This window comes from Marmota flaviventris, chromosome 20, assembly GCF_047511675.1.
Source record: "Marmota flaviventris isolate mMarFla1 chromosome 20, mMarFla1.hap1, whole genome shotgun sequence".
In the NCBI taxonomy this organism is placed as follows: Eukaryota; Metazoa; Chordata; class Mammalia; order Rodentia; family Sciuridae; genus Marmota; species Marmota flaviventris.
This window is the reverse complement of record NC_092517.1, coordinates 20998964-21026271: the sequence shown is the minus strand read 5'-3', so window position 1 is coordinate 21026271 and position 27308 is coordinate 20998964. Positions and strand designations below refer to the sequence as shown.

Here is a 27308-nt window from a genome sequence, read left to right as displayed (position 1 = left end):
TTAGGACTTCTCTCTAGTATGGATTCTCTGGTGTCGAGTAAGTGATGATTGTTGATTAAAATCTTTGCCACATTCTCTGCATTCGTAGGGCTTCTCTCCAGTGTGGATTCTCAGGTGCTGAGTTAGTACTATTTTTTGATTAAAACTTTTGCCACATTCTTTACATTTGTAGGGCTTCTCTCCAGTGTGGATTCGCTGGTGCTGAGTAAGTGATGATTTTTGACTGAAACTCTTGCCACACACTTTACATTTGTAGGGCTTCTCTCCAGTATGAATCCTGTTGTGGCAAGAGAGATGTGAGTTTCTATTAAAACTCTTGCCACACACTTTACATTTATAGGGCTTCTCTCCAGTATGAATCCTTTTGTGACAATTATGCTGTGAGAGGCTATTAAAAGCTTTGCCACACTCTTTACATTTATAGGGCTTCTCTCCAGTGTGGATTCGCTGGTGCTCAGTAAGTGATGATTTTTGACTGAAACTCTTGCCACACACTTTACATTTGTAGGGCTTCTCTCCAGTATGAATCCTGTTGTGGCGATCAAGATTTGAGTTTCTATTAAAACTCATGCTACACACTTTACATTTGTATGGCTTCTCTCTAGTATGAATTCTCTGGTAATTTTTAAGGCTTGGTTTTTGACTGAAACCTTTGCAAAATTGTTTACATATGTAGGGCATCACTCCAGGGTGTGTCCACTGGTGACAAATAAGATTTGAGCTTTTATTAGAAGTTTTGTCACATTCTTTGCATTTGCATGGCATATCTTCTGTATGAACACTGTGATGTTGAGTAAAGTTCTTGAGTGCATTGCATTCTTCACATTGGTAGGTCTTCTCTGCAGAATAAATTTTTTGGTGTTGAGTAAGGGTTGAAAAACTTTTTAAGGCTTTCCCACACTTTTTACATTTACAGGTCTCTCCTTCAGTATAAATCCTCTGATACTTAACAAGTTGTAACTTTTCACTAAAAGTTTTTTCACATTCTTTAAATTTGTAGAATTTATCACTGTCATAGTATCTGCTGTGTTTAAAAAATATATCAAAGCATTTGCTTGCTCAATATCTTCTATACTTATAGGGCTGTCTTTCTCTATAAATTCTCTTGTATTAAGAAAGCTCTGCACTGTGGCTAAGAGCCCTTTCACATATCTACACTTGCAGGTTTTTGTCTTGGCTATGAATATTTTAATGAATACTAGTTTTTGATCACTGAAGCAAGACTTTCCTACATTTTTCATCTTGGTAAATTTCCTTTAGAAAAGGACTAGGAGTTCTCTATAGTCATAATTGTTATCACCAATGTAAATATACTGGTCATTACTCAGGGTAGAGACATGGCTTACTGTGTTACTTATAGCATTATCTATATAGTGCACTTTCCAGAAATCTGTATCAGAATTGTCAATGAACAATAGTGGGGAAGCAGAAACTTTTCTACAATTTTTAATATTGTCCATTTGGGAACAAGGAGAAATTAATCTTTTGTTTCAGAAAAATGGACATTTTATAAAGAAACTCCCAAAAGGTTCACTTTTAGAAACATCTTTTCTGTGCAAATGTTTGACTGGAATTTTAACTCAGTGCTACTTTTATAGTTGGCCAAGTTAAAAACTGATGCATGGACTAGATTTCAAATTTTCCACATTGCCTTTCAGTTAAAAAATGGCTATGGATTTATTCTTAAAATACATATAAAACCCTCAAAATAATTGGAATACATTGAATTTTTGTTTCAGATATTAATTTTCTCTGGTGTCTTTTGACCATAAAATTTTTATCATAAATAGGGACTACTGATTGATTTTGTCTATTATAATACAATTTTTGAACTTTACTCTCACCTATATTTTCCCATTGTTTTCTTGGTTGTAAATAGTCAAAGTCACACTTTTCATATCTTCCCTCTCTCTCTTTTATTCCCTGCTCTGGTAAAATTTCTCGAGGATGATGAGAAGTCATGGCTGTAATAAATAAAAATAACAAACATGTTTACTTACTATACTGGGCTGAGTATATTTTGCAGACCTAAGAAATTACACCAAAAAATAACATTAGCAGGGGAGTGGATTATTAAATCCAAGTCTACCATTACTGTAGAAATATATAAATCAAATAAAAATACACACAGAAAATTACTTTGAAAATTTTCCTAATCATCTTTGTGTTCACAGTATCCAAGATGAGTACATTACTATGGAGAGTAACATAGTAGAGAAAAATACATTGTGTTACACAAAGATTTTCCTCCTTCAGAATATATTTTCAAAATCTACCAACTTTCTTCTGTTTCATTAAAATATAAAAATATGAAACATGTGAATATTTGGGGACTGTTCAAAAAGGGGTTCCTGGCAGAGCTTCCAATCACTCCTGCAAGGTAGGCGGGCCTCCAACCCACCAGCAGAACAGGAGCAGCGGCCTGCTGAGAGGCAGAGCCGCCCCCTCCCCCCGCACCTGCCAGGTAGGCGGAACTGTGACCACCGACAGAAAAGGCCCAGTGGCCCGCGGAGGGGAAGAGCTGCCAACCACTCCTGCAAGGTAGGCGGGCCTGTGACCCACTGGCAGAACAGGAGCAGCGGCCTGCTGAGAGGCAGAGCTGCCCCCTCCCCCCGCGCCTGCAAGGTAAACGGAACTGTGACCACCAACAGAACAGGCCAGACCTGCAACCGACAGACAGAACAGGCCCAGTGGCCTGAGGAAGGGTAGAGCCGCCCCCCCCCCGCGCCTGCAAGGTAGGCAGACCTGCGACCCACTGGCAGAACAGCCCCAGAGGCCTGCAGAGGGGCAGTGCCGCTGCCTGCGCCTGCAAAGTAGGCAGAACTGCGACCACCAACAGAACAAGCCTAGTGGCCCGCAGAGGGACAGAGCCACCGCCCGTGCCTGCAAGGTAGGCGGACCTGCTACCAACCGACACAGCAGGCCCAGCGGCCTGAGGGCGTGGTAGGCACATTGCCCCAATTGGAGGAGGGGCAGAGCCGCCGCCCGCGCCTGTGAGGGAGACTTTGCAACTATACAAGACCAATATAAATATATAGGGGGAAAATTCAATAGCACAACAGTTTCACCAAGTAGAAAGGAACGCGAACAGTATGAAGAGACAAGGAAAGAAAGGACCACAAGCAATGCAGGTCAACTCAACGTTAGAAGAGGTAATAGCTGCAGCAGATGGAATGTCAGATAAAGAATTCAGGATATACATGCTTCAGATGATCTGGAGTCTCAAGGAAGACATCAGACAGCAAAATCAGACAATGAAAGATCACTTCAACAATGAATTACATAAACAAATCCAAGAAGCAAAAGATCAACTATACAGGGAGATAGAGGTTATTAAAAAAAAAAAAAAAAACAGAAATCCTAGAAATGCAGGAAGCAATAAACCAACTTAAAAACTCAATTGAGAATACTACCAGCAGAGTAGAACACTTAGAAGATAGAACATCAGACAATGAAGATAAAGTATTTCAACTTGAAAAGAACATGGACAGCTCAGCAAGACTGTTAAGAAACCATGAGCAGAACATCCAAGAAATATGGGATAACATCAGGAGACCAAATTTAAGAGTCATTGGGATACAGGAAGGGACAGAGTTTCAAACCAAAGGAATGAGCAATCTATTCAATGAAATAATAAGAGAAAACTTCCCGGACTTGAAGAACGAGACAGAATCCCAAATCCTAGAAGCCTACAGGACGCCGAATGTGCAAAATCATAAGAGACCTACACCTAGACACATTATAATGAAGATGCCCAACATACAGAATAAGGAGAGAATTTTAAAAGCTACAAGAGAAAGGAAGCAGATCACATTTAGGGGTAAGCCAATCAGGATAACAGCTGATCTTTCAACACAGACTCTGAAAGCTAGAAGATCCTGGAATAACATATTTCAAACACTGAAAGAAAATGGGTTCCAACCAAGAATTGTGTTTCCAGCGAAATTAAGCTTCAGGATGGAAGATGAAATTAAAACCTTCCACGATAAACAACAGTTAAAAGAATTTACAGCTAGAAAACCATCTCTTCAAAACATCCTTGGCAAAACACTACAGGAAGAGGAAATGGAAAATAACAATGAAAACCAACAGTGGGAGGTAGGACAGTAAAGGGGGGAAAAATAATCAAAGAGGAGAACAAACCATGTTTAGTAATATAAATAAACAAATATGGCTGGAAGAACAACCCATATCTCAATAATAACCCTAAATGTTAATGGCTTAAACTCACCAATTAAGAGACACAGGCTAGTAGAATGGATCACAAAACAAGACCCAACAATATGCTGCCTACAGGAGACGCATTTGATAGGAAAAGACATACATAGGATGAAGGTGAAAGGTTGGGAAAAATCATATCACTCATATGGACTTCGGAAACAAGCAGGTGTGTCCATACTCATATCAAATAAAATAGATTTCAAGCCCAAGTTAATCAAAAGGGATAAAGAGGGACACTACATACTGCTCAAGGGAACCATACACCAACAAGACATAACAATCATAAATATATATGCCCCTAACAATGGTGCAGCTATGTTCATCAAACAAACTCTTCTCAAGTTCAAGAGTCTAATAGACCACCATACAATAATCATGGGAGACTTCAACACACCTCTCTCGCCACTGGACAGATCTTCCAAACAAAAGTTGAATAAGGAAACTATAGAACTCAATAACACAATTAATAACCTAGAATTAATTGACATATATAGAATATACCACCCAACATCAAGCAGTTACACTTTTTTCTCAGCAGCACATGGATCCTTCTCAAAAATAGATCACATATTATGTCACAGGGCAACTCTTAGACAATATAAAGGAGTAGAGATAATACCATGCATCTTATCTGATCATAATGGAATGAAACTGAAAATCAATGATAAAAGAAGGAAGGAAAAATCATGCATCACTTGGAGAATGAACAATAGGTTACTGAATGATCAATGGGTTATAGAAGACATCAAGGAGGAAATTAAAAAATTCTTAGAGATAAATGAAAACACAGACACAACATATGGGAATCTATGGGACACATTGAAAGCAGTTCTAAGAGGAAAATTCATTGCTTGGAGTTCATTCCTTAAAAAAAGAAAAAACCAACAAATAAATGATCTCATACTTCATCTCAAAATCCTAGAAAAATGAAGAGCAAAACAACAGCAAAAGAAGTAGAAGGCAAGAAATAATTAAAATCAGAGCTGAAATTAATGAAATCGAAACAAAAGAAACAATTGAAAACATTGACAAAACTAAAAGTTGGTTCTTTGAAAAAATAAATAAAATCGACAGACCCTAAGCCATGCTAACGAAGAGAAGAAGACAGAGAACTCAAATTACTAGCATACAGGATGAAAAAGGCAATATCACAACAGACACTTCAGATATACAGAAGATAATAAAAAATTATTTTGAATCCTTACACTCCAATACATTAGAAGATAGTGAAGGCATCGATAAATTTCTTAAGTCAAATGATCTGCCCAGATTGAGTCAGGAGGATATAGACAACTTAAACAGACCAATATCAATTGAGGAAAGAGAAGAAACCATCAAAAGACTACCAACTAAGAAAAGCCCAGGACCGGATGGGTATACAGCAGTTTTACAAAACCTTTAAAGAAGAACTAATACCAATACTTTTCAAACTACTTCAGGAAATAGAAAAAGAGGGAGAACTTCCAAATTCATTCTACGAGGCCAACATCACCCTGATACCTAAACCAGACAAAGACACTTCAAAGAAAGAAAACTACAGACCAATATCTCTAATGAACCTAGATGCAAAAATCCTCAATAAAATTCTGGCGAATCGGATACAAAAACATATCAAAAAAATTGTGCACCATGATCAAGTAGGATTCATCCCTGGGATGCAAGGCTGGTTCAATATACAGAAATCAATAAATGTTATTCACCACATCAATAGACTTAAAAATAAGAACCATATGATCATCTCGATAGATGCGGAAAAAGCATTCGACAAAGTACAGCATCCCTTTATGTTCAAAACTCTAGAAAAACTAGGGATAACAGGAACATACCTCAATATTGTAAAAGCAATCCATGCTAAGCCTCAGGCTAGCATCATTCTGAATGGAGAAAAATTGAAGGCATTCCCTCTAAAATCTGGAACAAGACAGGGATGCCCTCTCTCACCACTTCTGTTCAACATAGTTCTCGAAACACTGGCCAGAGCAATTAGACAGATGAAAGAAATTAAAGGCATAAAAATAGGAAAAGAAGAACTTAAATTATCACTATTTGCAGGTGACATGATTCTATACCTAGCAGACCCAAAAGGGTCTACAAAGAAACTATTAGAGCTAATAAATGAATTCAGCAAAGTGGCAGGGTATAAAATCAACACGCATAAATCAAAGGCATTCCTGTATATCAGTGACAAATCCTCTGAAATGGAAATGAGGACAACCACGCCATTCACAATATCTTCAAAAAAAATAAAATACTTGGGAATCAACCTAACAAAAGAGGTGAAAGACTTATACAATGAAAACTACAGAACCCTAAAGAGAGAAATAGAAGAAGATCTTAGAAGATGGAAAAATATACCCTGTTCATGGATAGGCAGAACTAACATCATCAAAATGGCGATATTACCAAAAGTTTTCTATAGGTTTAATGCAATGCCAATCAAAATCCCAATGGCATTTCTTGTAGAAATAGAGAAAGCAATCATGAAATTCATATGGAAAAATAAACGACCCAGAATAGCAAAAACAATGCTAAGCAGGAAGTGTGAATCAAGCGGTATAGCGATACCAGACTTCAAACTATACTACAGAGCAATAGTAACAAAAACAGCATGTTACTGGTACCAAAACAGGCGGGTGGACCAATGGTACAGAATAGAGGACACAGAAACCAATCCACAAAACTACAACTATCTTATATTTGATAAAGGGGCTAAAGGCATGCAGTGGAGGAAGGAAAGCTTCTTCAACAAATGGTGCTGGGAAAACTGGAAATCCATATGCAACAAAATGAAACTGAATCCCTTTCTCTCGCCATGCACAAAAGTTAATTCAAAATGGATCAAGGAGCTTGATATCAAATCAGAGACACGCCGTCTGATAGAAGAAAAAGTTGGCTACGATCTACATACTGTGGGGTCGGGCTCCAAATTCCTCAATAGGACACCCATAGCACAAAAGTTAATAACTAGAATCAACAAATGGGACTTACTCAAACTAAAAAGTTTTTTCTCAGCAAAAGAAACAATAAGAGAGGTAAATAGAGAGCCTACATCCTGGGAACAGATCTTTACTCCTCACACTTCAGATAGAGCCCTAATATCTAGAGTATACAAAGAACTCAAAAAATTAGACAATAAGAGAACAAACAACCCAATCAACAAATGGGCCAAGGACCTGAACAGACACTTCTCAGAGGAGGACATACAATCAATCAACAAGTACATGAAAAAATGCTCACCATCTCTAGCAGTCAGAGAAATGCAAATCAAAACCACCCTAAGATACCATCTCACTCCAGTTTGACTTCATAATGGCTGCCAATCTAACAACAACAAGTGCTGGCGAGGATGTGGGGAAAAAGGTACACTTGTACATTACTGGTGGGACTGCAAATTGGTGCAGCCAATTTGGAAAGCAGTATGGAGATTTCTTGGAAAGCTAGGAATGGAACCACCATTTGACCCAGCTATTCCCCTTCTCGGTCTATTCCCTAAAGACCTAAAAAGAGCATGCTACAGGGACACTGCTACATCGGTTTTCATAGCAGCACAATTCACAATAGCAAGACTGTGGAACCAACCTAGATGCCTTTCAATAGATGAATGGATAAAAAAGAATGTGTCATTTATACACAATGGAGTATTACTCTGCATTAAAAAATGACAAAATCATAGAATTTACAGGGAAATGGATGGCATTAGAGCAGATTATGCTAAGTGAAGCTAGCCAATCCCTAAAAAACAAATGCCAAATGTCTTCTTTGATATAAGGAGAGTAACTAAGAACAGAGTAGGGATGAAGAGCAGGAGAAGAAGATTAACATTAAACAGGGATGAGAGGTGGGAGGGAAAGGGCGAGAGAAGGGAAATTGCATGGAAATGGAAGGAGACCCTCAGAGATATACAAAAGTACATACAAGAGGAAGTGAGGGGAGAGGGAAAAATAATACAAGGGGGACAAATGAATGTCAGTAGAGGGGGCAGAGAGAGAAGAGGGGAGGGGAGGGGAGGGGGGATAGTAGAGGATAGGAAAGGCAGCAGAACACAACAGACTAGTATGGCAATATGTAAATCAATGGATGTGTAACTGATGTGATTCTGCAATCTGTATATGGGGTAAAGATGGGAGTTCACGGGGCTGGGGATGTGGCTCAAGTGGTAGCGCACTCGCCTGGCATCCGTGCGGCCCGGGTTCGATCCTCAGCACCACGTACAAACAAAGATACAAAGATGTTGTGTCCGCCGATAATTAAAAAATAAATATTAAAAAAAAAATGGGAGCTCATAACCCACTTGAATCAAAGTGTGAAATATGATATATCAAGAACTATGTAATGTTTTGAACAACCAACAATAAAAAATTAAAAAGGGGGGGCTCCTGCTCACCAACAGAAAAAAACATGGCTAAATCAACTGTAAGCAAAGTTATGTATTACTCAAAGGGAATAGTCAATTATCATTTAAAAGAAGTTTACTGAAATAAACCAACACACAAAAAACAGAATAAAAATTAATCAAGAATTGTTACTAGTAATAAGCAGAAAATGTATGTTTAAAGACTTTCTTTAGAAAGTGTCTGAAAGAGTCAGGGGTGGTTGTACATAGCAACATAGGAGGTTGAGCTAGAGGATCAAAATTTGAAGGCCAGACAAAGTAAAAAATGCAAAGTGCTAAATCGCCCCTAAGTTCTCTTTCCAGTAATAATAAACACATCTCAGAAAATAGGAAAAATGAAACATCCAAGCAGCTCAGTTTTCTCCAAGTTGTAAAGTCTCAAAGTAGGTTTTAATCCAAGTTTAAAAACTCAGGATACTGAGAGCATCCAATAGAAAAAGATGGGTCACCTAGAAATGTGTAACTATATAATTGTGAAATCCTTAGTCAAATCTTCACAACACAGGAAGGAATTTGAGTCTATCTATATTCAAGGGATGAAAGAATAAAATTATCAACCAAGACATTATATTCACAGCTACCACCTTTCAAAAGAGAAGGAAAATGAAGACTTTAAACATATAAAAATACACACACTATTCATCAACACTGTATCTGTTCTCCAAAAAGTACTAAAGGTGATCCTTCATAATAAAATGTAAGTGCACAACATCATAAGTCATATGAAATTTTAAACATTTCTTGGCAAAAACAATTCTATTTTATTGTAATGACGGGTCTCCAAACATGTAATTTTGCAATAGAATTTGAAAGAAAAAAGCATAACAATACTGTCAATAGGCATATATACCTGTAACAATAATATAATTTTAAAAGGACACATAAATATATTCAGTTTTTTAATAAAGTGAAGTCAAGTTGGTACTCATACAAAGTATGAGTAGGAGATTCTTCGTTTTTAGAGGTTTTTGTTGGCAAATGCAAGATTACAAAATTCTGATCAAAACAAAACTTGGATATCTGAATTAACTCTAAATATTGCAACTGTAGGTAGTCTACAGGATACTCTAAATCTAAGAACACACACATACTGAAAGCAAAAGGATATAATAATGACACATACAAAAGTGATCGAACAAAACCTGGGCTGTCTAAATTATAGTACACAAAGCATAGTTTAAGACAGTTATAGGACATAGAAGACGTTTTAAATTTAAAAAAAAAAAAAAAACTTTGAAAAGAGGCAAAAGAGAGAAAAGGACCCTTTCCCTAGGTTCTGAATTAAGAGTAAATACATTTGCTGCGTACTTCATACTTCCCAAACACACAAAGAAAACACTGAGAGGGTTGAATGAAAACAAAGAATCACTGTGATACTAAGAGACATCAATCCCCACTTACTGAAAAGGGAAATACAGTGAAGCAAAATGGTAATTGCAAAGCATAAGACTTTGAAAATATTTTGAAACTACTATAGACTTATAGAATCCCTGTTCTTAATCACAAGTGGGATATTATGCTGGTTAGATCAATTTTATATATTAAAACAAAGGTTAATAAATATTTAAGTGATATTTATTCCATGTTGGTTACAAAAAAACTATTTGAAGTCAAAAGTCGTAGGGATTTTCAAAAATCCCTAAATATGTGTCAGTTGATTGAACACTCTTTTGCATGCTGTTGTTCAAAATTGAAAGATTAAATTTAAAGATGTTTATACTACTTAAAGTTAACTAGAGGCTCCATGTAGTATTCATCAACCTCCCATAGTTAATTTTTTTTGCAGAGAAATCTATCCTTTAAATTGTATGAATATCCCCCAATTAAAAAAAAATATGCTAAAAGTTACAGCATTCAATTGTAAATGCAAACATGGAGTCAGGTAGACGGAGTTCTTAGTGAGTGTGGCAATAAGCCCTCACATCAATAGCAAATTAAAAACATTGCACACCAGTGTGGTCACATTGTTATTCAACAGAGCCATCATGGGGGACACAAACCAAATATCCCTTGAAAAGAATGATGAGCCATATTGGAATATAGAAACTATAGAACTTTGAAGTCAAAGAATTTATTCTAATTATATATTTTACAAAATGTATGTACACTAGGTTAACTGAAATGTCACAGAAAGAATACTGCAGAATTCTACGAACATGACATCTCTAAACTAAAAAAGAAGCTTTCTGAACAAAAGAGAATAGTTTTGTGATTAGGAGACAGAAATGAGCCTTTGCTTTCTAGGCATTCTTTATTTTTTTGAGATGTAAACTTTGTAAAGATATATTGCATAACAATTTGAATTAATGATACTGAACTGTATATTTAAAATTTTGGAGACAGTTTTATTTTGTGGTTTTGATTACAATGAAAATTAAAAGATAAAGAGAATTGCAACATTTCTCAAAGCTACATTTCAAATAATGTGGTCTTTATCCTATAAATAAGAACAAGCTCATCCATATACAAATGATGGCCATGCATGTAATCTCAGCTAGTAGGAAGTCTGAGGCAAGTGAATTGCAAATTCAAGACATCCTCAATAACTTAGTGAGAACCTCTCCAAATATGAGTGAAAAAGAGCTTGGGGTGTAGTTCAGCATGAGAGTATCACTGCCATCAATCCCCATTACACTTATACATAGAAAACTTCAATTTCTACATACATGGGCAGAATGAAAAGCCAATCAAGATAAAATACAAAAGTCATGGACAAAAGAGGCTTAATATTTATACAAGCAAAAGCACATATAATATTTTTGGCAATACAAACAAGAATCACACATATCTTAGTTTGTGAAGCAATTAACTGATATGAGGAAACCCAGTCTACAACATGGAACCTACTGTACACAATTTAAAAAATAAAAAAAAAACAACCAAATTGTAAATATCCACAGATGTATTATTTTACAAATCCTCTAACTCAAATAAAACTTACACCATCTCTCAAAACAGCAGTCTTTGTTCAACTTGACATTCATTCCATGGCAGATAATTTCACAGAAAATCCATTACACATATCAGAAAGAACACTGATAAGGAAATTTTAGTGAAAAAAAATGTACAAATAAGATTAGAGAAACTGACTTATGATAGTAAAGTATTACAATGGGTGGACCTAGAGGTCTCCAGAAATGTGCAAAACTTTCCTGCAAATAATGGAAGAGGGCTGGAGTTGTAGTGTTAGAGAGCTTGTCTAGCATGTGTGAGGCCCTGGGTTCAATTCTCAGCACCATATATGGATAAATAGGAAATTCATTAACAACTAAAAAATATTTTTTTTAATTATGGAAGAGCTGTCAGATAATATTGACACTCACAAGGCAAGGGGAGTGTTTTGTTGTTAATTTGAATGTATGGAGACATTACTGGAAGAAAAGCAGGATACTACATAATTTTAAAGCACAAAACACAGGACAGGTTTTTCTATGATAACAAGAGAAAGAATTCAAAGCTTCTCAAAAATATTTTCTGCTGGATAATGTCTCAATGAACCTTTTTGAATTTAGACTTTCTCCTCTACCTCAACTGTGTCCTCTACTATATGTGGGCCACAGGATTTGACATCACTGCATTCCTCTAAGACAACCATATGTCAAGTGAAAGATATATATCATGCCACCAAAGGAAAACATTAAGAATGAAAGGAAACATCATTAACATTTTCTTGTCAGAACCAAGAACTACCCCCATCTTTTTTATTGAAAGCATAAATCTGCAACACATTCTTGTGGAGAAGTTCCCAAAAGATATAATTCAAGGGAAGAAAACTAAATAGTGATAAATAGGAATTTTGAAGGAAAGTTATGCTCACCCACAAAGACTAGGTTGCTATAGTTCTCCAACATCACTTCTCTATATAAATTCTGCTGAGCAGGATCCAGGCATTCCCATTCCTCCTTAGAGAAATCAATAGCCACATCCCCGAATGTCAATGGCTCCTGAAATAAAAATTGTTAGATCAATAGAACATGGACCAAACCATTATTCAGTTTTTAATTTGAATTAAGAGTTAGTAGAACTGACTGTCATGTAGGAGAGTGACTTTAATTATGTAATAAGATACTTCCCATTATCTAATTCAGAGGAAAATACATAAGTCTAAAAATAGTATATATACTCCATATCAGAGTGAAGTAAACTATATATACCATAATCCAAGCACTGAATAAAAGCCCAACTCCTAACTTTTCTGCCATCAGTGAATGTGAAATTTGGCGGACATTCCAGATGCAAATCAGACTTGTCAAAGATATTCTCATAAGGTGATTGTGCACAAGGGAGACAAAAAGACTGGTAAAAAAAGCTTTTGAAAACAGTCTGGTTTCTATTCTCTCTGCTTTCTATCCATGAGATAGATTGAGATCCCCAATACAATTAGTTTCAAGTATCATCCATGACACATTCCCAATGTGTAAAATATTCATAAAATAAAATATTTGGAGACATGTAAAGTGACACTTCCACCTCATGAAAAGACAAACTTGAAATATTTCAAGTTCTATAAGCAGTTCAACGAGTGAATCAATTTGGTACAATAGAATGAACAATGGGTTACAGAAGACTTCAAGGAGGAGATTAAAAAATTCTTAGAGGTAAACAAGAACATAGACACAACATATCAAAATCTCTTGGACACTATGAAAGCAGTACTAGGAGGAAACTTCATTGCATGGAGTTCATTCCTTAAAAGAAGAAAAAGTCAATCATTGATCTCATACTTCATCTCAAAGCCCTAGAAGAACAAATCAACAGCAAAAGCAGTAGAAGGCAAGAAACAATTAAAATTAGAACTGAAATTGAATTAAAAGAAACAATTAAACCTTGACAAAAAGTTGGTTCTCTGACAGACCCCTAGCTATGCTGATGAAAAGAAGGAGAGAGAAAAATCAAATTACCAGCATACATGATGAAAATGGCAATATCCCAACAGACACTACAGAAATAGAGAGGATATTTAGAAATTATCTTGAAAATGTATACCCTAATAAAATAGAAGATATTGAAGGCATCAACAAATTTCTTAAGTCATATGATATGCCCAGATTGAATCAGGAAGACATACACAATTTAAACAGATCAATATTAAATGAAGAAATACAAGATGCCATCAGAAGCTTACCAACCAAGAAAAGCCCAGGCCCAGATGGATACACTGCCGAGTTAAACAAGACCTTTAAAGAAGAAATTCAAAAATACCAATACTCTTCAATTTATTTCAGAAAATACAGAAAGAAGCAGCACTTCCAAACTCATTCTATGAGGCCAATATCACCCTGATCCCAAAACCAGACACGGACAAATGAAAGAAAGAAAACTTCAGACCAATATCTCTAATGAACATAGATGCAAAAATTCTGAATAAAATTCTGGCAAATTAAATACAAAAACATATTAAAAAGGTCGTGCACTAAGATCAAGTGGGGTTTGTCCAGGGATACAGGGTTGGTTCAACATATAGAAATCAATAAAGCTAATTCATCACATCAATAGACTTAAAAATAAGAATCATATGATCATCTCAAGAGACACAGAAAAGCCATTTGACAAATACAGCACCCTTTCACGTTCAAAAAAATTAGAAAAACTTGAGATAACAGGAACATACCTCAACATCATACTGGCTCTCTACATTAAGGCTAAAGCCAACATCATTCTAAAGGGAGAAAAACTAAAGGCATTCCCTCTAAAAACTGGAACAAGACAGGGATGTTCTCTCTCACCATTTCTATTCAACATATTTCTGAAACACTGGCCAGAGCAATTAGACAGATGAAAGAAATTAAAGGAATAACTACAGGAAAAGAACTTAAATTAGCACTATTTGCTGACAATATGATTCTATACCTAGAAGACCCCAAAAGCACCACCAGAAAACTTCTAGAACTAAAAAATGAATTCAGCAAAGCAGCAGGATATAAAATTAACACACATTAAAAAAGGCATTTCTGTATATCAGTGACAAAGCCTCAAAAAGGAAATAAGAAGAACTACCCCATTTACAGTAACTTCAAAAAAAGAAAACATAAGATACTTGGGAATCAACTTAACAAAAGATGTGAAAGATCTATACAAGGAAACCTACAGAACCCTAAAGAAACAAATCAAAGAAGACCTTAGAAGATGGAAAGATCTACCTTACTCTCGAATAGGCAGAATTAATATTATCAAAACAACCATACAACCAAAAGCACTACACTGATTTAATGCAATTCTGATCAAAATCCCAATGACATTTCTCATAGAAATATAAAAAGCAATCATGAAATTCATCTGGAAAAATAAGAATCCCAGAATAGCTAAAGCAATTATAAGCAGGAAGAGCAAAGCAGGTGGTATCACTATACCAGACCTTAAACTATACTACAGAGCAATAGTAACAAAAACAGCATGGTATTGGCACTAAAACAGGCCGGTAGACCAATGGTACAGAATAGAGGACACACAGACTAACTCACAAAATTACAATTATCTTACATTAGACAAAGGTGCCAAGAACATGCATTGGAGAAAAGATAGCCTCTTCAACAAATGGTGCTGTGAAAACTGGAAATCCATTTTCAAAAAAATGAAATTAAAACCCTATCTCTCACCGTGCAGAAAACTCAACTCAAAGTGGATCAAGGACCTAGGATTTAAACCAGAGACTCTGCATCTAATAGAAGAAAAATTAGGCCATAATCTTCATCACATGGGGCTAGGCCGCCCCAACTTCCTTAATAAGATGCCTATAGCACAAGAATTAAAACCAAGAATCAAAAATGGGATGGATTCAAACTAAAAAGTTTCTTCTAAGAAAAAAAATCTGAGGTGAAGAGAGAGCCTAAATCCTGGGAGTAGATTTTTATCCCTCACACATCAGATAGAGAACTAATATCTAGTATATAAAGAACTCAAAATGCTAAGCACCAAAAAACCCAATAATCCAATCAACAAATTGGCCCAGGACCTGAACAGACACTTTTCAGAAAATGATGTAGAATCAATCAACAAATATTTTTTTTAAAAAGTTCATCATCTCTTGCAATTAGAGAAATGCAAATCAAAACCACTCTAAGATATCATCTCACTCCAGTCAGAATGGCAGCTATCATAAAGACAAACAACAAGTGTTGGCAAGGATGTGGGGGAAAAGACACACTCATACACTGCTGGTGGGACTGCAAATTGGTGCAAACAACATGGAAAACTGTATAGAGAATCCTTCGAAATCTGGGAATGAAAACACCATTTGACCCAGCTATTCCTCTTCACGGACTATTCTCAAAAGACTTGAAAACAGCATACTACAGGGTCACAGCCATGTCAATGTTTATGGCAGCACAATGCAGAACAGCACACTGTGGAGCCAACCCAGATGCCCTTCAGTGGATGAATGGATAAAAATATGGGGCATATATACACAATGCAATTTTACTCAGCAATAATAAAATCATGGCAATTGCATGTAAATGGATGGTATTGGAGAAGGGAAGTTAGGCAAACCCAAAAAATAAATGTTGAATGGTTTCTCTGATATTAGGAAGCTGACTATAGTGGGGTAGGGAGGGGGAGCATGGGAGGAATAGATGAATTCTACATAGGGCAGAGGGGTTGGAGGGGAGGGGAGGAGGCAGGGGATTAGCAGTGATTGTGGAATGTGATGACACCATTATCCAAAGTACATGTATGAAGACACAAATTGGTGCCAACATACCTTATATACAACCAGAGATATGAAAAATTGTGATATATATGTGTATTAAGAGTTGTATTGCAGAAAGAAATGAGTACATATATAATGGCATAAATTAGCATGAATATACTTTCTATACAGAGATACGAAAAATTGTGCTCTATGTGTGTAATAAGAATTGTAATGCATTCCAATGTTGTGTATTTAACAAAAATGAATTTTTAAAAAAGAAAGGTATTGAAACCCATTGTGGACACTATAAGTCTACATGGCTATATATCTTAAAACACAGAGCTGGAAGGGAAGATGCATGAACAACATGAGAAACCAAGAAAGAATGTGCCCCAAACAAAGATGCTACATTATTAGAATGCATGGCCAGAATATCAGGATAAATGGGAGAAGGTACATAATTTTCTGTGAATTAAAGGATGATATGAGAGCAAATACAGGCAGCAAAGGATAATTTTGATAAAGAGCTACATAAGCAAATACAGAAAGCAAAAGATTCCTTCAATAAGGAGACAGAGATTTTGGAAAAAAAAAACAGAGATCCTTGAAATGAAGGAAACAGTAAACCAAATTAAGAACTCAATAGGAAGCATCTCCAACAGAATAGATCACTTGGAAGACAGAAGCTCTGACATTGAAGGCAAAATATATAATGTTGAAAAAATAAAGTTGACCCCAATGAAGGTGGTAAGAAACCATGAGCAGAAGATTCAAGAATTGTGACATAATATGAAAAGACCAAATTTAACAACTATTGGGATAGATGAAGGCATAGAGGTCTAAACTACAGAAATGGACAATCTATTCAATGAAATAATACCAGAAAAATTTCCAAACATGTACACTGATTTGGGAAATCAAATATAAGGATCATATAGGACACTAAATGAACAAGATCACTACAGGTCTACACCAACGCAAATCATAATGAAAACACCTAGCATACAGGAGAAGCAGAGCATTTCAAAAGCCACAAGAGAAAGGAATCAAATTACATATGGGGAAAACCAATCAGGATCTCTGATTTCTGAACTGAGGCCCTGAAATCTACAAGATCCTACAACAATATAAACCAAGCTCTGAAAGAAATGGATGCCAACCAAGAATCATACCCAGCAAAATTAAATTTTGATTAGCAATTAGATTTCGATTCAGATGTTATTTTATGACAAAATAAAAACCTTCCATCATACACAAATTTAAAAGAATTTACAACCAGAAACCTGCACTACAGAACATCCTTGGCAAAATATTCCATGAGGAGGAAATGAACAACAATAAAAAAAAATCAGAAAAGGGTAGTATCACTCTAAAGGAAAAACCTATCAAAGAGAAACTGACTTAGTTAAATACCAAAAATAAACAAAAATAACTGGGAATACAAATCTTGTCTCAATAATAACCCTGAAAGTTTAGTTCCAACTCAGCAATCAAAAGACAGGCAGATTGGACAAAAAAAAAAAAAAAGACCAACAATATGCTGACTCCAAGAGACTCAGCTCATAGGAAAAGACACCTACAGACTGAAGGTGACAGGTTGGAAAAAAAATATATCACTCAGGCTGGGGCTGGAGCTCAGTGGTAGAGCACTCGCCTAGCACATGTGAGGCCCTGTATTCAATCCTCAGTACCACATAAAACTAAATAATAAAGGTATTGTGTCCATATACAAAAAATAAATATTAAAAAACCTACCACTCACATATACTGTGGAGGCAAGCAGGGGTTTCCATTCTTATATCAAATAATGTGGACTTCAAGTGAAAGTTAATCAAAAGGGATAAAGAAGGACACTACATACTGCTTAAAGGAACCATACACCAACAAGACAGAACAATTATAAATATACACACCCCCAAAGCAATGGAGCATCTATGTTCAAACAGACTCTTCTCAAGTTTAAGGGCCAAGTAGACCACAAGACAATAATTCTGGGTGACTTTAACATGCCTCTTTTATCACTGGATTGATCTTCCAAACAATATCCAGACAGAAACTATAGAACTCAATAATACCATCAATAACTTAGATTTAATTGACACACATAGACTATTTCATCCTTCAACAGGCGAAGACACTTTCTTCTCAGCAGCAAATGGATCCTTCTAAAATAGACCATATGTCATGCCAAAAAGGAACTCTAAGCAATACATAAAAGTAAAGATACTACCCTGAATTCTATCAGGTCATAATGGAATGAAATTAGAAATCAATGATAAAAATAGAAGCTACTCCTATACCTGGAGACTAAATAATATGCTAGTGAATGAACAATGGGCTGCAGAAAACATAAAAGAGGAGATTTAAAACTTCTTAGAGGTGAATGAGGACACAGATACAACATATCAAAATATCTGGGACACTATGAAGGCATTACTAAGAGGAAAGTTCATTGCATGGAGTTCATTCCTTAAAAAAAAAAAAAAAAAAAAAAAAAACCCTCAAAGAAATGACCTAAAATTACATCTCAAAGCCCTAGGAAAAACAATTAATCAACACCAAAAGCAGTAAAGGACAGAAAAGAATTAAAATCAGAGCTGAGATCAATGAAATTGGAACAAAAGAAGCAAATAAAAATTCAAAAAGTGGCTGGGAATGGAACCACCATTTGACCCAGCTATCCCACCCCCCGGTCTATACCCAAAGGACTTAAAAACAGCATACTACAGGAACACAGTCACAATGTTTTTAGCAGCACAATTCACAAGAGTTAAACTGTGGAGCCAACATAGATGTCCTTCAGTGGATGAATGGATAAAGAAAACGTGGCATTTGTACACAATGGAATATTACTCAGCAATAAAAGAAAATAAAATCATGGCATTTTCAGGTAAATGGATGGCATTGGAGAAGATAATGCTAAGTGAAGTTAGCCAAACCCAAAATGACAAATGCTGAATGTTTTCTCTGATATAAGGAGGCTGAAACATAGTGGGGTAGGGAGGGGGATCATGGGAGGAATACATGAATTCTATTTAGGGCAGTGTGGTGGGAGGAATAGGGAGGGGAAAGGGATTAGCAAGGATGGTGGAATATAATAGACATCATTATCCAAAGTACACGTATGAACACAGGAATTGATGTCAACCTACTTTATATACATAGATATGAAAAATTGTGCTATATATGTATAATAAGAATTGTAATATATTCTGCTGCCATATATTTTTAATTTTTTTTAAATTTTCAAAATGAAAAGTTGGCTCTTTGAAAAACAAATACATTTGATAAAACCTTATCCATGCTACTGTAGAGAAGGAGAGAAATACTCCAATTATTAAAATCCATGATGAAAAAGGAAATATCACCATGAACACTAGAGAAATACAGAAGATAATTAGAAATTATTTTGAAAATTTGTACTGCAATAAAACAGAAAATATTGAAGTCATCAACAAATATCTGGAATCACGTGACTTACACAAACTGAGTAAGTTAAACAGATCATTTTCAAGCAATGAAATAGAAGACACCATCAAAAGCCTACCAACAAAAAAAATTAAATAAATAAATCCCAGGACTCAATGGATACAAGACCTTCAAAGAAGAACTAACACCAATACTCCTCAAATTATTCCATGAAATATAAAAAGAGGGAGCACTTTCAAACTCACTCTATAAGGCCAATATCTCCTTGATTCTACAATCAGACAAACACAGAAAAGAAAGTGTACTTCAGACCAATACCTCTAAAAAGCAGAAGCAAAAATTCTGAATAAAATTCTGGCAAATCAAATACAAAAACATATCAAAAAGATGGTTCATCATGATGAAGTGAGATTCATCCCAGGGATGCAAGGTTGGTTCAATATACAGAAATCAATAAATGTAATTCATCACATCAATAGATTTAAAGATAAGAACCTTATGATCATCTCAACAAATGCAGAAAAAGCATTTGACAAAATACAGCACTCCTTCATGTTCAAAACACTACAAAAACTAGGGATAACAAGAACTTACCTCAACATTTTAAAGGCTATCTATGCTAAGTCTCAGGCCAACATCATTCTAAATGGAGAAAAACTGAAGGCATTCCCTCTAACATCGGAAACAAGACAGGGATGCTCTCTCTCACCCCTTCTATTCAATATAGTTCTTGAAACACTGGCCAGAGCAATTAGACAGATGAAAGAAATTTAAAGAATATGTATAGGAAAAGAAGAACTTAAACTAGCACTATTTGCTGATAATATGATTCTGTACCTAGAAGACTCAAAAAAACTCCACTAGAAAACTTCTAGAACTAGAATTCAGCAAAGTGGCAGGATATAAAATCAACACCCACAAATCAAAGGCATTTCTGTATATCAGTGACAAATCCTCTGAGAGAGAAATGAGGAAAACTACCCCATTCACAATATCCTCAAAAAATAAAAAGAAACTTGGGAATCAACAAAAGGTGAAGGATCTATACAATGAAAACTATGAGACACTAAAGAGAAATCAAAGACCTTAGAAGATGGAAAGATTTAACTTGATCTTGAATAGGCAGAACTAATATTATCAAAATGGCCCTACTACCAAAAGCACTCTACAGATTTAATGCAATTCTGATCAAATTCCAATGGCATTCCTCATAGAAATAGAAAAAGCAATCATGAAATTTATCTGGAAAAACAAGAGACCCAGAATAGCTAAAGCAATCCTTAGCAGGAAAAGGGAGGCAGGTGGCATTGCTATACCAGGCCTTAAACTATACTACAGAGCCATAGTTACAAAAACAGCATGGTACTGGCATCAAAACAGGATGGTAGACCAATAGTACAGAATAGAGGACACAGAGACCAACCCACAAAACCACAATTATCTTATATTAGACAAAGGTGCTAAAAATATGCACTGGAAAAAAGATACCATCTTCAACAAATGGTGATGGGAAAACTGGAAATCGATAGGCAGCAAAATAAAATTGAATCCCTCTCTCTCACCATGCATAAAAGTTAACTCAAAATGGATCAAGGATCTAGGAATTAAACCAGAGACTCTCCAAATAGAAGAAAAACTAGGCCCTAATCTCCATCATGTGGGATTAGGCTACAACTTCCTTAATAACACTCCTATAGCACAGGAATTAAAACCAAGAATCAACACATTGGATGGATTGAAACTAAAGATTTTTATCAAAAAAAAAACAATAGAATAGAGAGCCTACTTTCTGGGAGCAAATTTTTACCCCTCATACATCAGATAGAGCACTAATCTCTAGGGTATATAAAGAACTCAAACGTCTTAACACCAAAAAAAAATAATAATAATAATCCAATCAATAAATGGGCCAAGGACCTGAAAAGACACTTCTCAGAAGAGGACATACAATCAATCAACAATTATATGAAAAAATGCTCATCATCTCTAGCAGTCAGAGAAATTCAAATTAAAACCACTCTAAGATACCATTCACTGCAGTCAGAAGGGCAGCCATTATGAAGACAAACAACAATAAGTGTTGGCGAGGATGTGGGAGAAAGGCACACTCATACACTGCTGGTGGGACTGCAAATTGGTGCAGCCAATTTGGAAATAAGTATGGAGATTCCTTGGAAATCTGGGAATGGAACCACCATTTGACCCAACTATTTCTCTTCTCTGACTATACCAAAAAACTTAAAAACAGCACACTACAGGGACACAGCCAGGTCATTGTTTATAGCAGCACAATTCACTATAGCTAAACTATGGAGTCAACCTAGATGCCCTTCAGTGGATGACTGGATAAAAAAAATGTGGCTTATATACACAATGGAATATTACTCATCATTAAAAAAGAACAAAATCATGGCACTTGCATGTAAATGGAGTTGGAGAAGATAATGCTAAGTGAAGTCAGCCAATTCCCCCCCAAAAAAATGCCAAATGTTTTCTCTGATATAAGGAAGCTGACTCATAGTGGGTTTGGGAGGGGGAGCGTGGGAGGAATAGATGAATTCTAAATAGGGCAGAGGGGTGGAAGGGAAAGGGAGGGCACAGGGATTAGCAAGGATGGTGGAATGTGATGGACATCTTTATACAAAGTTCATGTATGAAGACTTGAATTGGGTGTCAACATACCTTATATACAAAGAGAGATGAAAAATTGTGATATATATGTGTATTTAGAGTTGTAATGCATAAAAAGTACATGTATAATGGCATAAATTGATGTGAACATACTTTATATACAGAAATATGAAAAATTGTGCTCTATGTGAAATAAGGATTATAATGCATTCCACTGTTGTCATGTATTTAAAAAAATAATAAAAACCATAAAAAATCATGATCTAAAAAACATCTAGAAAGAAAGAAAGAAACTGAGATAGGATGCATTTGGTGCTACATACCTCATATATCCAGTGGTCTGGAGGCTGAGGCAGGGGGATCACAATTGTGAAGCTTACTCTAGCAACTGAGTGAAACCCTGCCTAAATTTAAAAATAAATAGTCAGTAGTAATTTTTAAAAATTAAGAAAAAATTAAATATTTTAAATAAAAATTTTAAAAGGACTGAGGATATTGTTCAGTAATAGGACACCCTGGTTCCAATCCCCAGTTTCACAAAAGGAAAACAAAAGAATGAAAAAAAGTCCTTTTCAAAGTTACAGAAAACATATTTTTAAATTTATAAATTGTATATATGAAAACAAAAATTCTATTCCTCCAATGACTCCATTAAAGAGAACAAGGAGAAGTGACAGATGAAAGAAACCAATTGCCTCACCTTTAACCAACTCTTCTAAGAAAGGAGAACAGAGACTACAAGAGAAACGCAGGCAAGAGCCGTGAACAGCCCCTTCAAATAGCAGGTATCTAAATGTCCCTTCATCACAAAGCAATCAACGCCTTTAGAAAGGAGGGACTGTACCATAAAGTCACATTGAACACAAATTGAGACAGTGTTGAAGAACATGTGGGGTTATCATGAAGGTCCACAGAAACAGATGTGGACCCTACAGCACCTGTTCATATGGGGACATAGTGTGCTCCTCCAGAGCCGAGACCTGGGGTCTGGTGAAAGAGGATGTCTATTTGGGAATAAATAATAAACTATGGAAAATAACAATTTCTGGCAATCAGCCACATTTTGTTTGCCATATTGCATACAGTTTGACAAATACTATGAAACACCATGTCAGTTTTATATAGCTGTCACATAAATGTCACATTTCACATATAAGCGTACTTAAATAGTACATCTGCAGAATTTGAAAAAATACAAATACAGATAAGCACATAAAAGACTGAATTACACATCCAGGGTATAGATGATAGGACTCCTCCTTATAAAGATGGCTGCGTCCCTCAGGTTCATCTATGACAACACCCCATCAAAATTTCACCATGATTTCCTTTCCGTTGAAGAAGGGACCAAAGCAAACAGTTTGAAAATTCTCCTGGAAGGTTGAATTGATATGAAATTAGCCAGGAATTCTGAACTCTAAGAGTAAAAGCTGGAGCTATCATTACCAGGCAATAATGCATATTATAAAATTATCATATTGCAGTAATTTGAGGACCAAGAAAATCACAATGCAGAAATTTCATAGATGACTCCGCATGTATGTAAATGTCAATTTTATTATGAAGTGCAATGAAAAGGCCTAGCTAAATGCAACCATCTCCAGCAGAGGATTTGATGTAAATGAACAAGACAACCCAACAGGAAGGGAGGTATGGGAACTGGAGGCGCAGAGCACTGGTAGGGCTTGGGTGTAGGACGAGCGTGGTACTGGATTATACTCCAGCACCCCAAAGAAGCACATATTGAGTAGGATTATTTTTCAAAATTATACCAGAATAGGAGGCTCCTGGATTCTCTCCACACATGGATACACCAAATAAACACCTACTTCTGTTTGGAGTTCCTCTTAAATAAAGTTATACATGGATTGAGAGACCTATGCATTGGACCACTGAGAAAATATCTACCATCCAAAGGGCAGGCAAAGTTGGGGGACACGTGGGCATTAGTCCTGCCTTGAGCAATGTGACACATAATTGGGAGAGATTACCTCCATCCAGTGTCATCCAGAGTAGAGGAAGACTGACTGGGGTCACAAATGGAGCACATTGGACACTAAATGACTTGTAGCTGGAAACGCAATTTGTCTGGTTCTCATAGAAAAATGAACTGGATATACACAAGTATCAGGACGAGAGGAAAGGGGTGGTTTTCTATGGCTGTGGAGGGTCATGAGCTTTATCCTTGGGACCAGGGCAGAGGGGGAGTGAGATCAAGGGTCCCAGTTTATCCCTAGAAGGGATTTGCCAGCATGATCTGCAAACTGTGGTTGCTAACAGTTGAGATCCTCTCTTGCCAGTCCCTAAGGGTAGACAGGACAAATGCAGTGCACCCTGGCAGCCCTGCCTGAACCCTCTCCCCCCTACCTCAGTAATAACTCCAGGTCTGACCAGTTCTTTCTGGAAGAAATGTCCAAGCACTCAGGGTCCCAGCATTTTTTTCCCATCTCATGGACTCCATCCTAACCCACCAAGCTTTGGGAGCAATGGCAACTGTGCATGTGCAAATCTCCCTGGATCACAAAGGAGGGGCTTCACATTGATGTCTGAGTATTTCCCTGTGCAACAATCCACACTAGGAGTGAAGCAAAAGGGGTCAAAACCCTGTTTCTTTCTAGAATAGGCTCACACCACCTTCCTGCAGTGAGCACAGGCAGCCTGGGTTCTAACCAATTGCATCAGGAATTCAGCCCCCAGCCAAGTAGGAGAGTTTCTGCAGCCTGAGCACAGCTATGGGAAAGGCTCCTATCAAATAGGCGAAGGAACTAGTCCTCCAACGACGTGGGTATGGAGAAAGACACCCGCTCACATGGGGCTAGAATATCAGTTTAGTGCAGCCATCTTTAAAAACAGCATGGAGTTCTTTAAAAGCTAACAACCACTCTGGATGCATTTCCAAAGGAACTGGAACGAGTGTGTTAATAAATGGCTGCATGCCCATTGCTGTTCAAGTATCCACAGGAGCCAGGACGAGGGAACATCTGAAGTGGCTTCTGAATAAGGAGACTCCTCCCAGCTGCAGGGCCATCACCTACTCCCCTGAGAAACTACTTCCCCTAAATGCACCTGCTCATAGGTCCACAGGTGGCTGAGATTTACCAGACACTCAGGAGACCTCAGATGTGCCAGGTGTGGGATCCTCGTGTCAGGCAGAGACAAAACAGGACCAGGAAAATATCACAGAGGGCATGAGACCCCTGGGACATGCAGTCCACAGGGGGGACACTCAGCCCAAAGACATTCTGACAAGGTGTCTGGCCTGGGAGAGAAAGAGGGAGTACACATGCGCGCGCGCGCACACACACACACACACACACACACACTTTTACTGGAAATGGGGACAGGGAACTGGAATTTTAGGATTTCATTGATACATGTGTACAGTTTTCATCTGGGAAACGGGGTTCTGGATCTGACATTTTGCTTCCCTTACATTTAGAACTTTCAGGGGAAGCCAGGCAGGAGGGCACACACCTTTAATCACAGCCACTCGGGAGGGTGAGGCACAAGTTCAAGGCCAGACTCAGCCTGTCTCAAGATAAATTATAAAAAGTACGAGGGATGTAGCTCAGTGGGAAAGGAGCTCTGCATTCAATCCACTATGACCCCCTGCCCCCCAAAAAAGAAAAGCTCAGGGGGAAGAAAAACCTGAGACCCCTGCAGATCCCAGCCCCCTTGGGAAGGAAAAAGGCACACGGAGTGGTGATTCTCAAGGTCAAGACACTCAAATCCACCACAGAAGAAATTCAGGGAGGAGATTTCAGCTGCCAATTTGTCCAGGAGATACCCATGTGTTCAATAATAAGAATAAAAAGAATCCAACATCTTTAGAAACCTGAGAAATGTAAAATAAAACCCTATCAGAGAGAAAAAGAAATAGTATCAATGAAGATGGGAAACAAAAGAATTCTAATAAACTCAAGGATTTTAAGTGCTTCTTAACTATTTGTGGAAACTGTTTTGCCATTAAAGACACATGATAGTCCCCCACCGCAGGGACTTACTCAAATCAGTTCATATGACCAGGATAATACGTTAGTAGTCATGGTACATTCAGCTCAAAAATAGTATAAAATACCATGGGTAAGTTTTACAGGGTGCCATATGCATGTGGTATTATGTGTAACTATGGCACACTAATTAACAATCCAGCATGCTTTACTCTTAATGGAAGATCCAGTCCTAAAATTCATCCACAAAGTTAAATATATGTAAACTTAACCAAGAAACTTTTGAATTATAACAGCAAAAAATTATAAGAGAAAAAAAATAAGAAGAAGAAGAAGTTATTACCCAACATGTGCATTGGGAAGCTGTACTGTTCCAATTGTCATCGAGGAATCACGACGTCAACAGAGTCCACCCACGAAACCACGTGGTTGTAAAAATCATACACTTAATTGCAACGGAAAAGTCATTATAAATCAAACCCTAACAAGCCCAATCTCAGCAACTTAGCTAGACCAGCAGGCAGAATAAAAACTAAAAACTACCAGGGAGAGAGCTCAGTGGTAAAGCACCCTTCTGTTAACTACCAAAACACAACCACCACCAAAAAAAAAAAAAAAAAAACAATAAACTCCACAAAACTAGCTTAGGAATAGGCAAGGTCCCTGTTCACCGCAGCTTCCCTCCTGCAGGAAAATGGTGTTTGGAAATTTGATTTTTTGGGGGGGAGGGGGGGTGCTGGGCATTGAACTCAGGGGCACTCCACCCCTGAGCCCCATCCCCAGCCCTATTTTGCATTTTATTTCGAGGCAGGGTCTCTCTGAGTCTCTAAGTGCCTCACCTACTTGAGGAGGCTGGCCTTGACCTCGAAATCCTCCTGCATCAGCCCCCACCCCCAGCCGCTGGGAATGACAGGTGTGTGCCATTGCCTGGCACGGAGATTGGACTTTTCTAGTGGTCCCACCTGTCAATCACCACAGCCCGGGAAGACGCTGGGTAGTCGCGCTCACCTGCCAGATAGATAGGACTTGAGCAGGGGCTGAGGCTGCCCGAGGG

At 37.1% G+C, this 27308-nt stretch overlaps 1 protein-coding gene across 1 annotated transcript; it reads right to left on the bottom strand.

The window, feature by feature from the left end:
- On the bottom strand, positions 1 to 27178 carry LOC139703049 (zinc finger protein 678-like). The gene is made up of 4 exons (XM_071605971.1): positions 27098 to 27178; positions 14226 to 14273; positions 12464 to 12558; positions 1 to 1024 (listed from the first exon to the last, which is right to left on the bottom strand). Exons 1-4 carry the CDS (start codon positions 27176 to 27178, stop codon positions 1 to 3), a joined length of 1248 nt encoding a protein of 415 aa, XP_071462072.1.
- Positions 27179 to 27308: the final 130 nt, after the last annotated feature.

What these genes read in the sequence shown, in the direction of transcription:
- LOC139703049 (XM_071605971.1), bottom strand. Translation starts at nt 27,178, where the DNA reads ATGGCACACACCTGTCATTCCCAGCGGCTGGGGGTGGGGGCTGATGCA. An exon ending in AGAGCCAGTATGATGTTGAG is followed by an intron (nt 12,559 to 14,225) that starts GTATGTTCCTGT and finishes TTTTTATTTCAG; the next exon opens with GAGCCATTGACATTCGGGGA. An exon ending in AATTTATATAGAGAAGTGAT is followed by an intron (nt 1,025 to 12,463) that starts GTTGGAGAACTA and finishes TTTTAAACACAG; the next exon opens with CAGATACTATGACAGTGATA.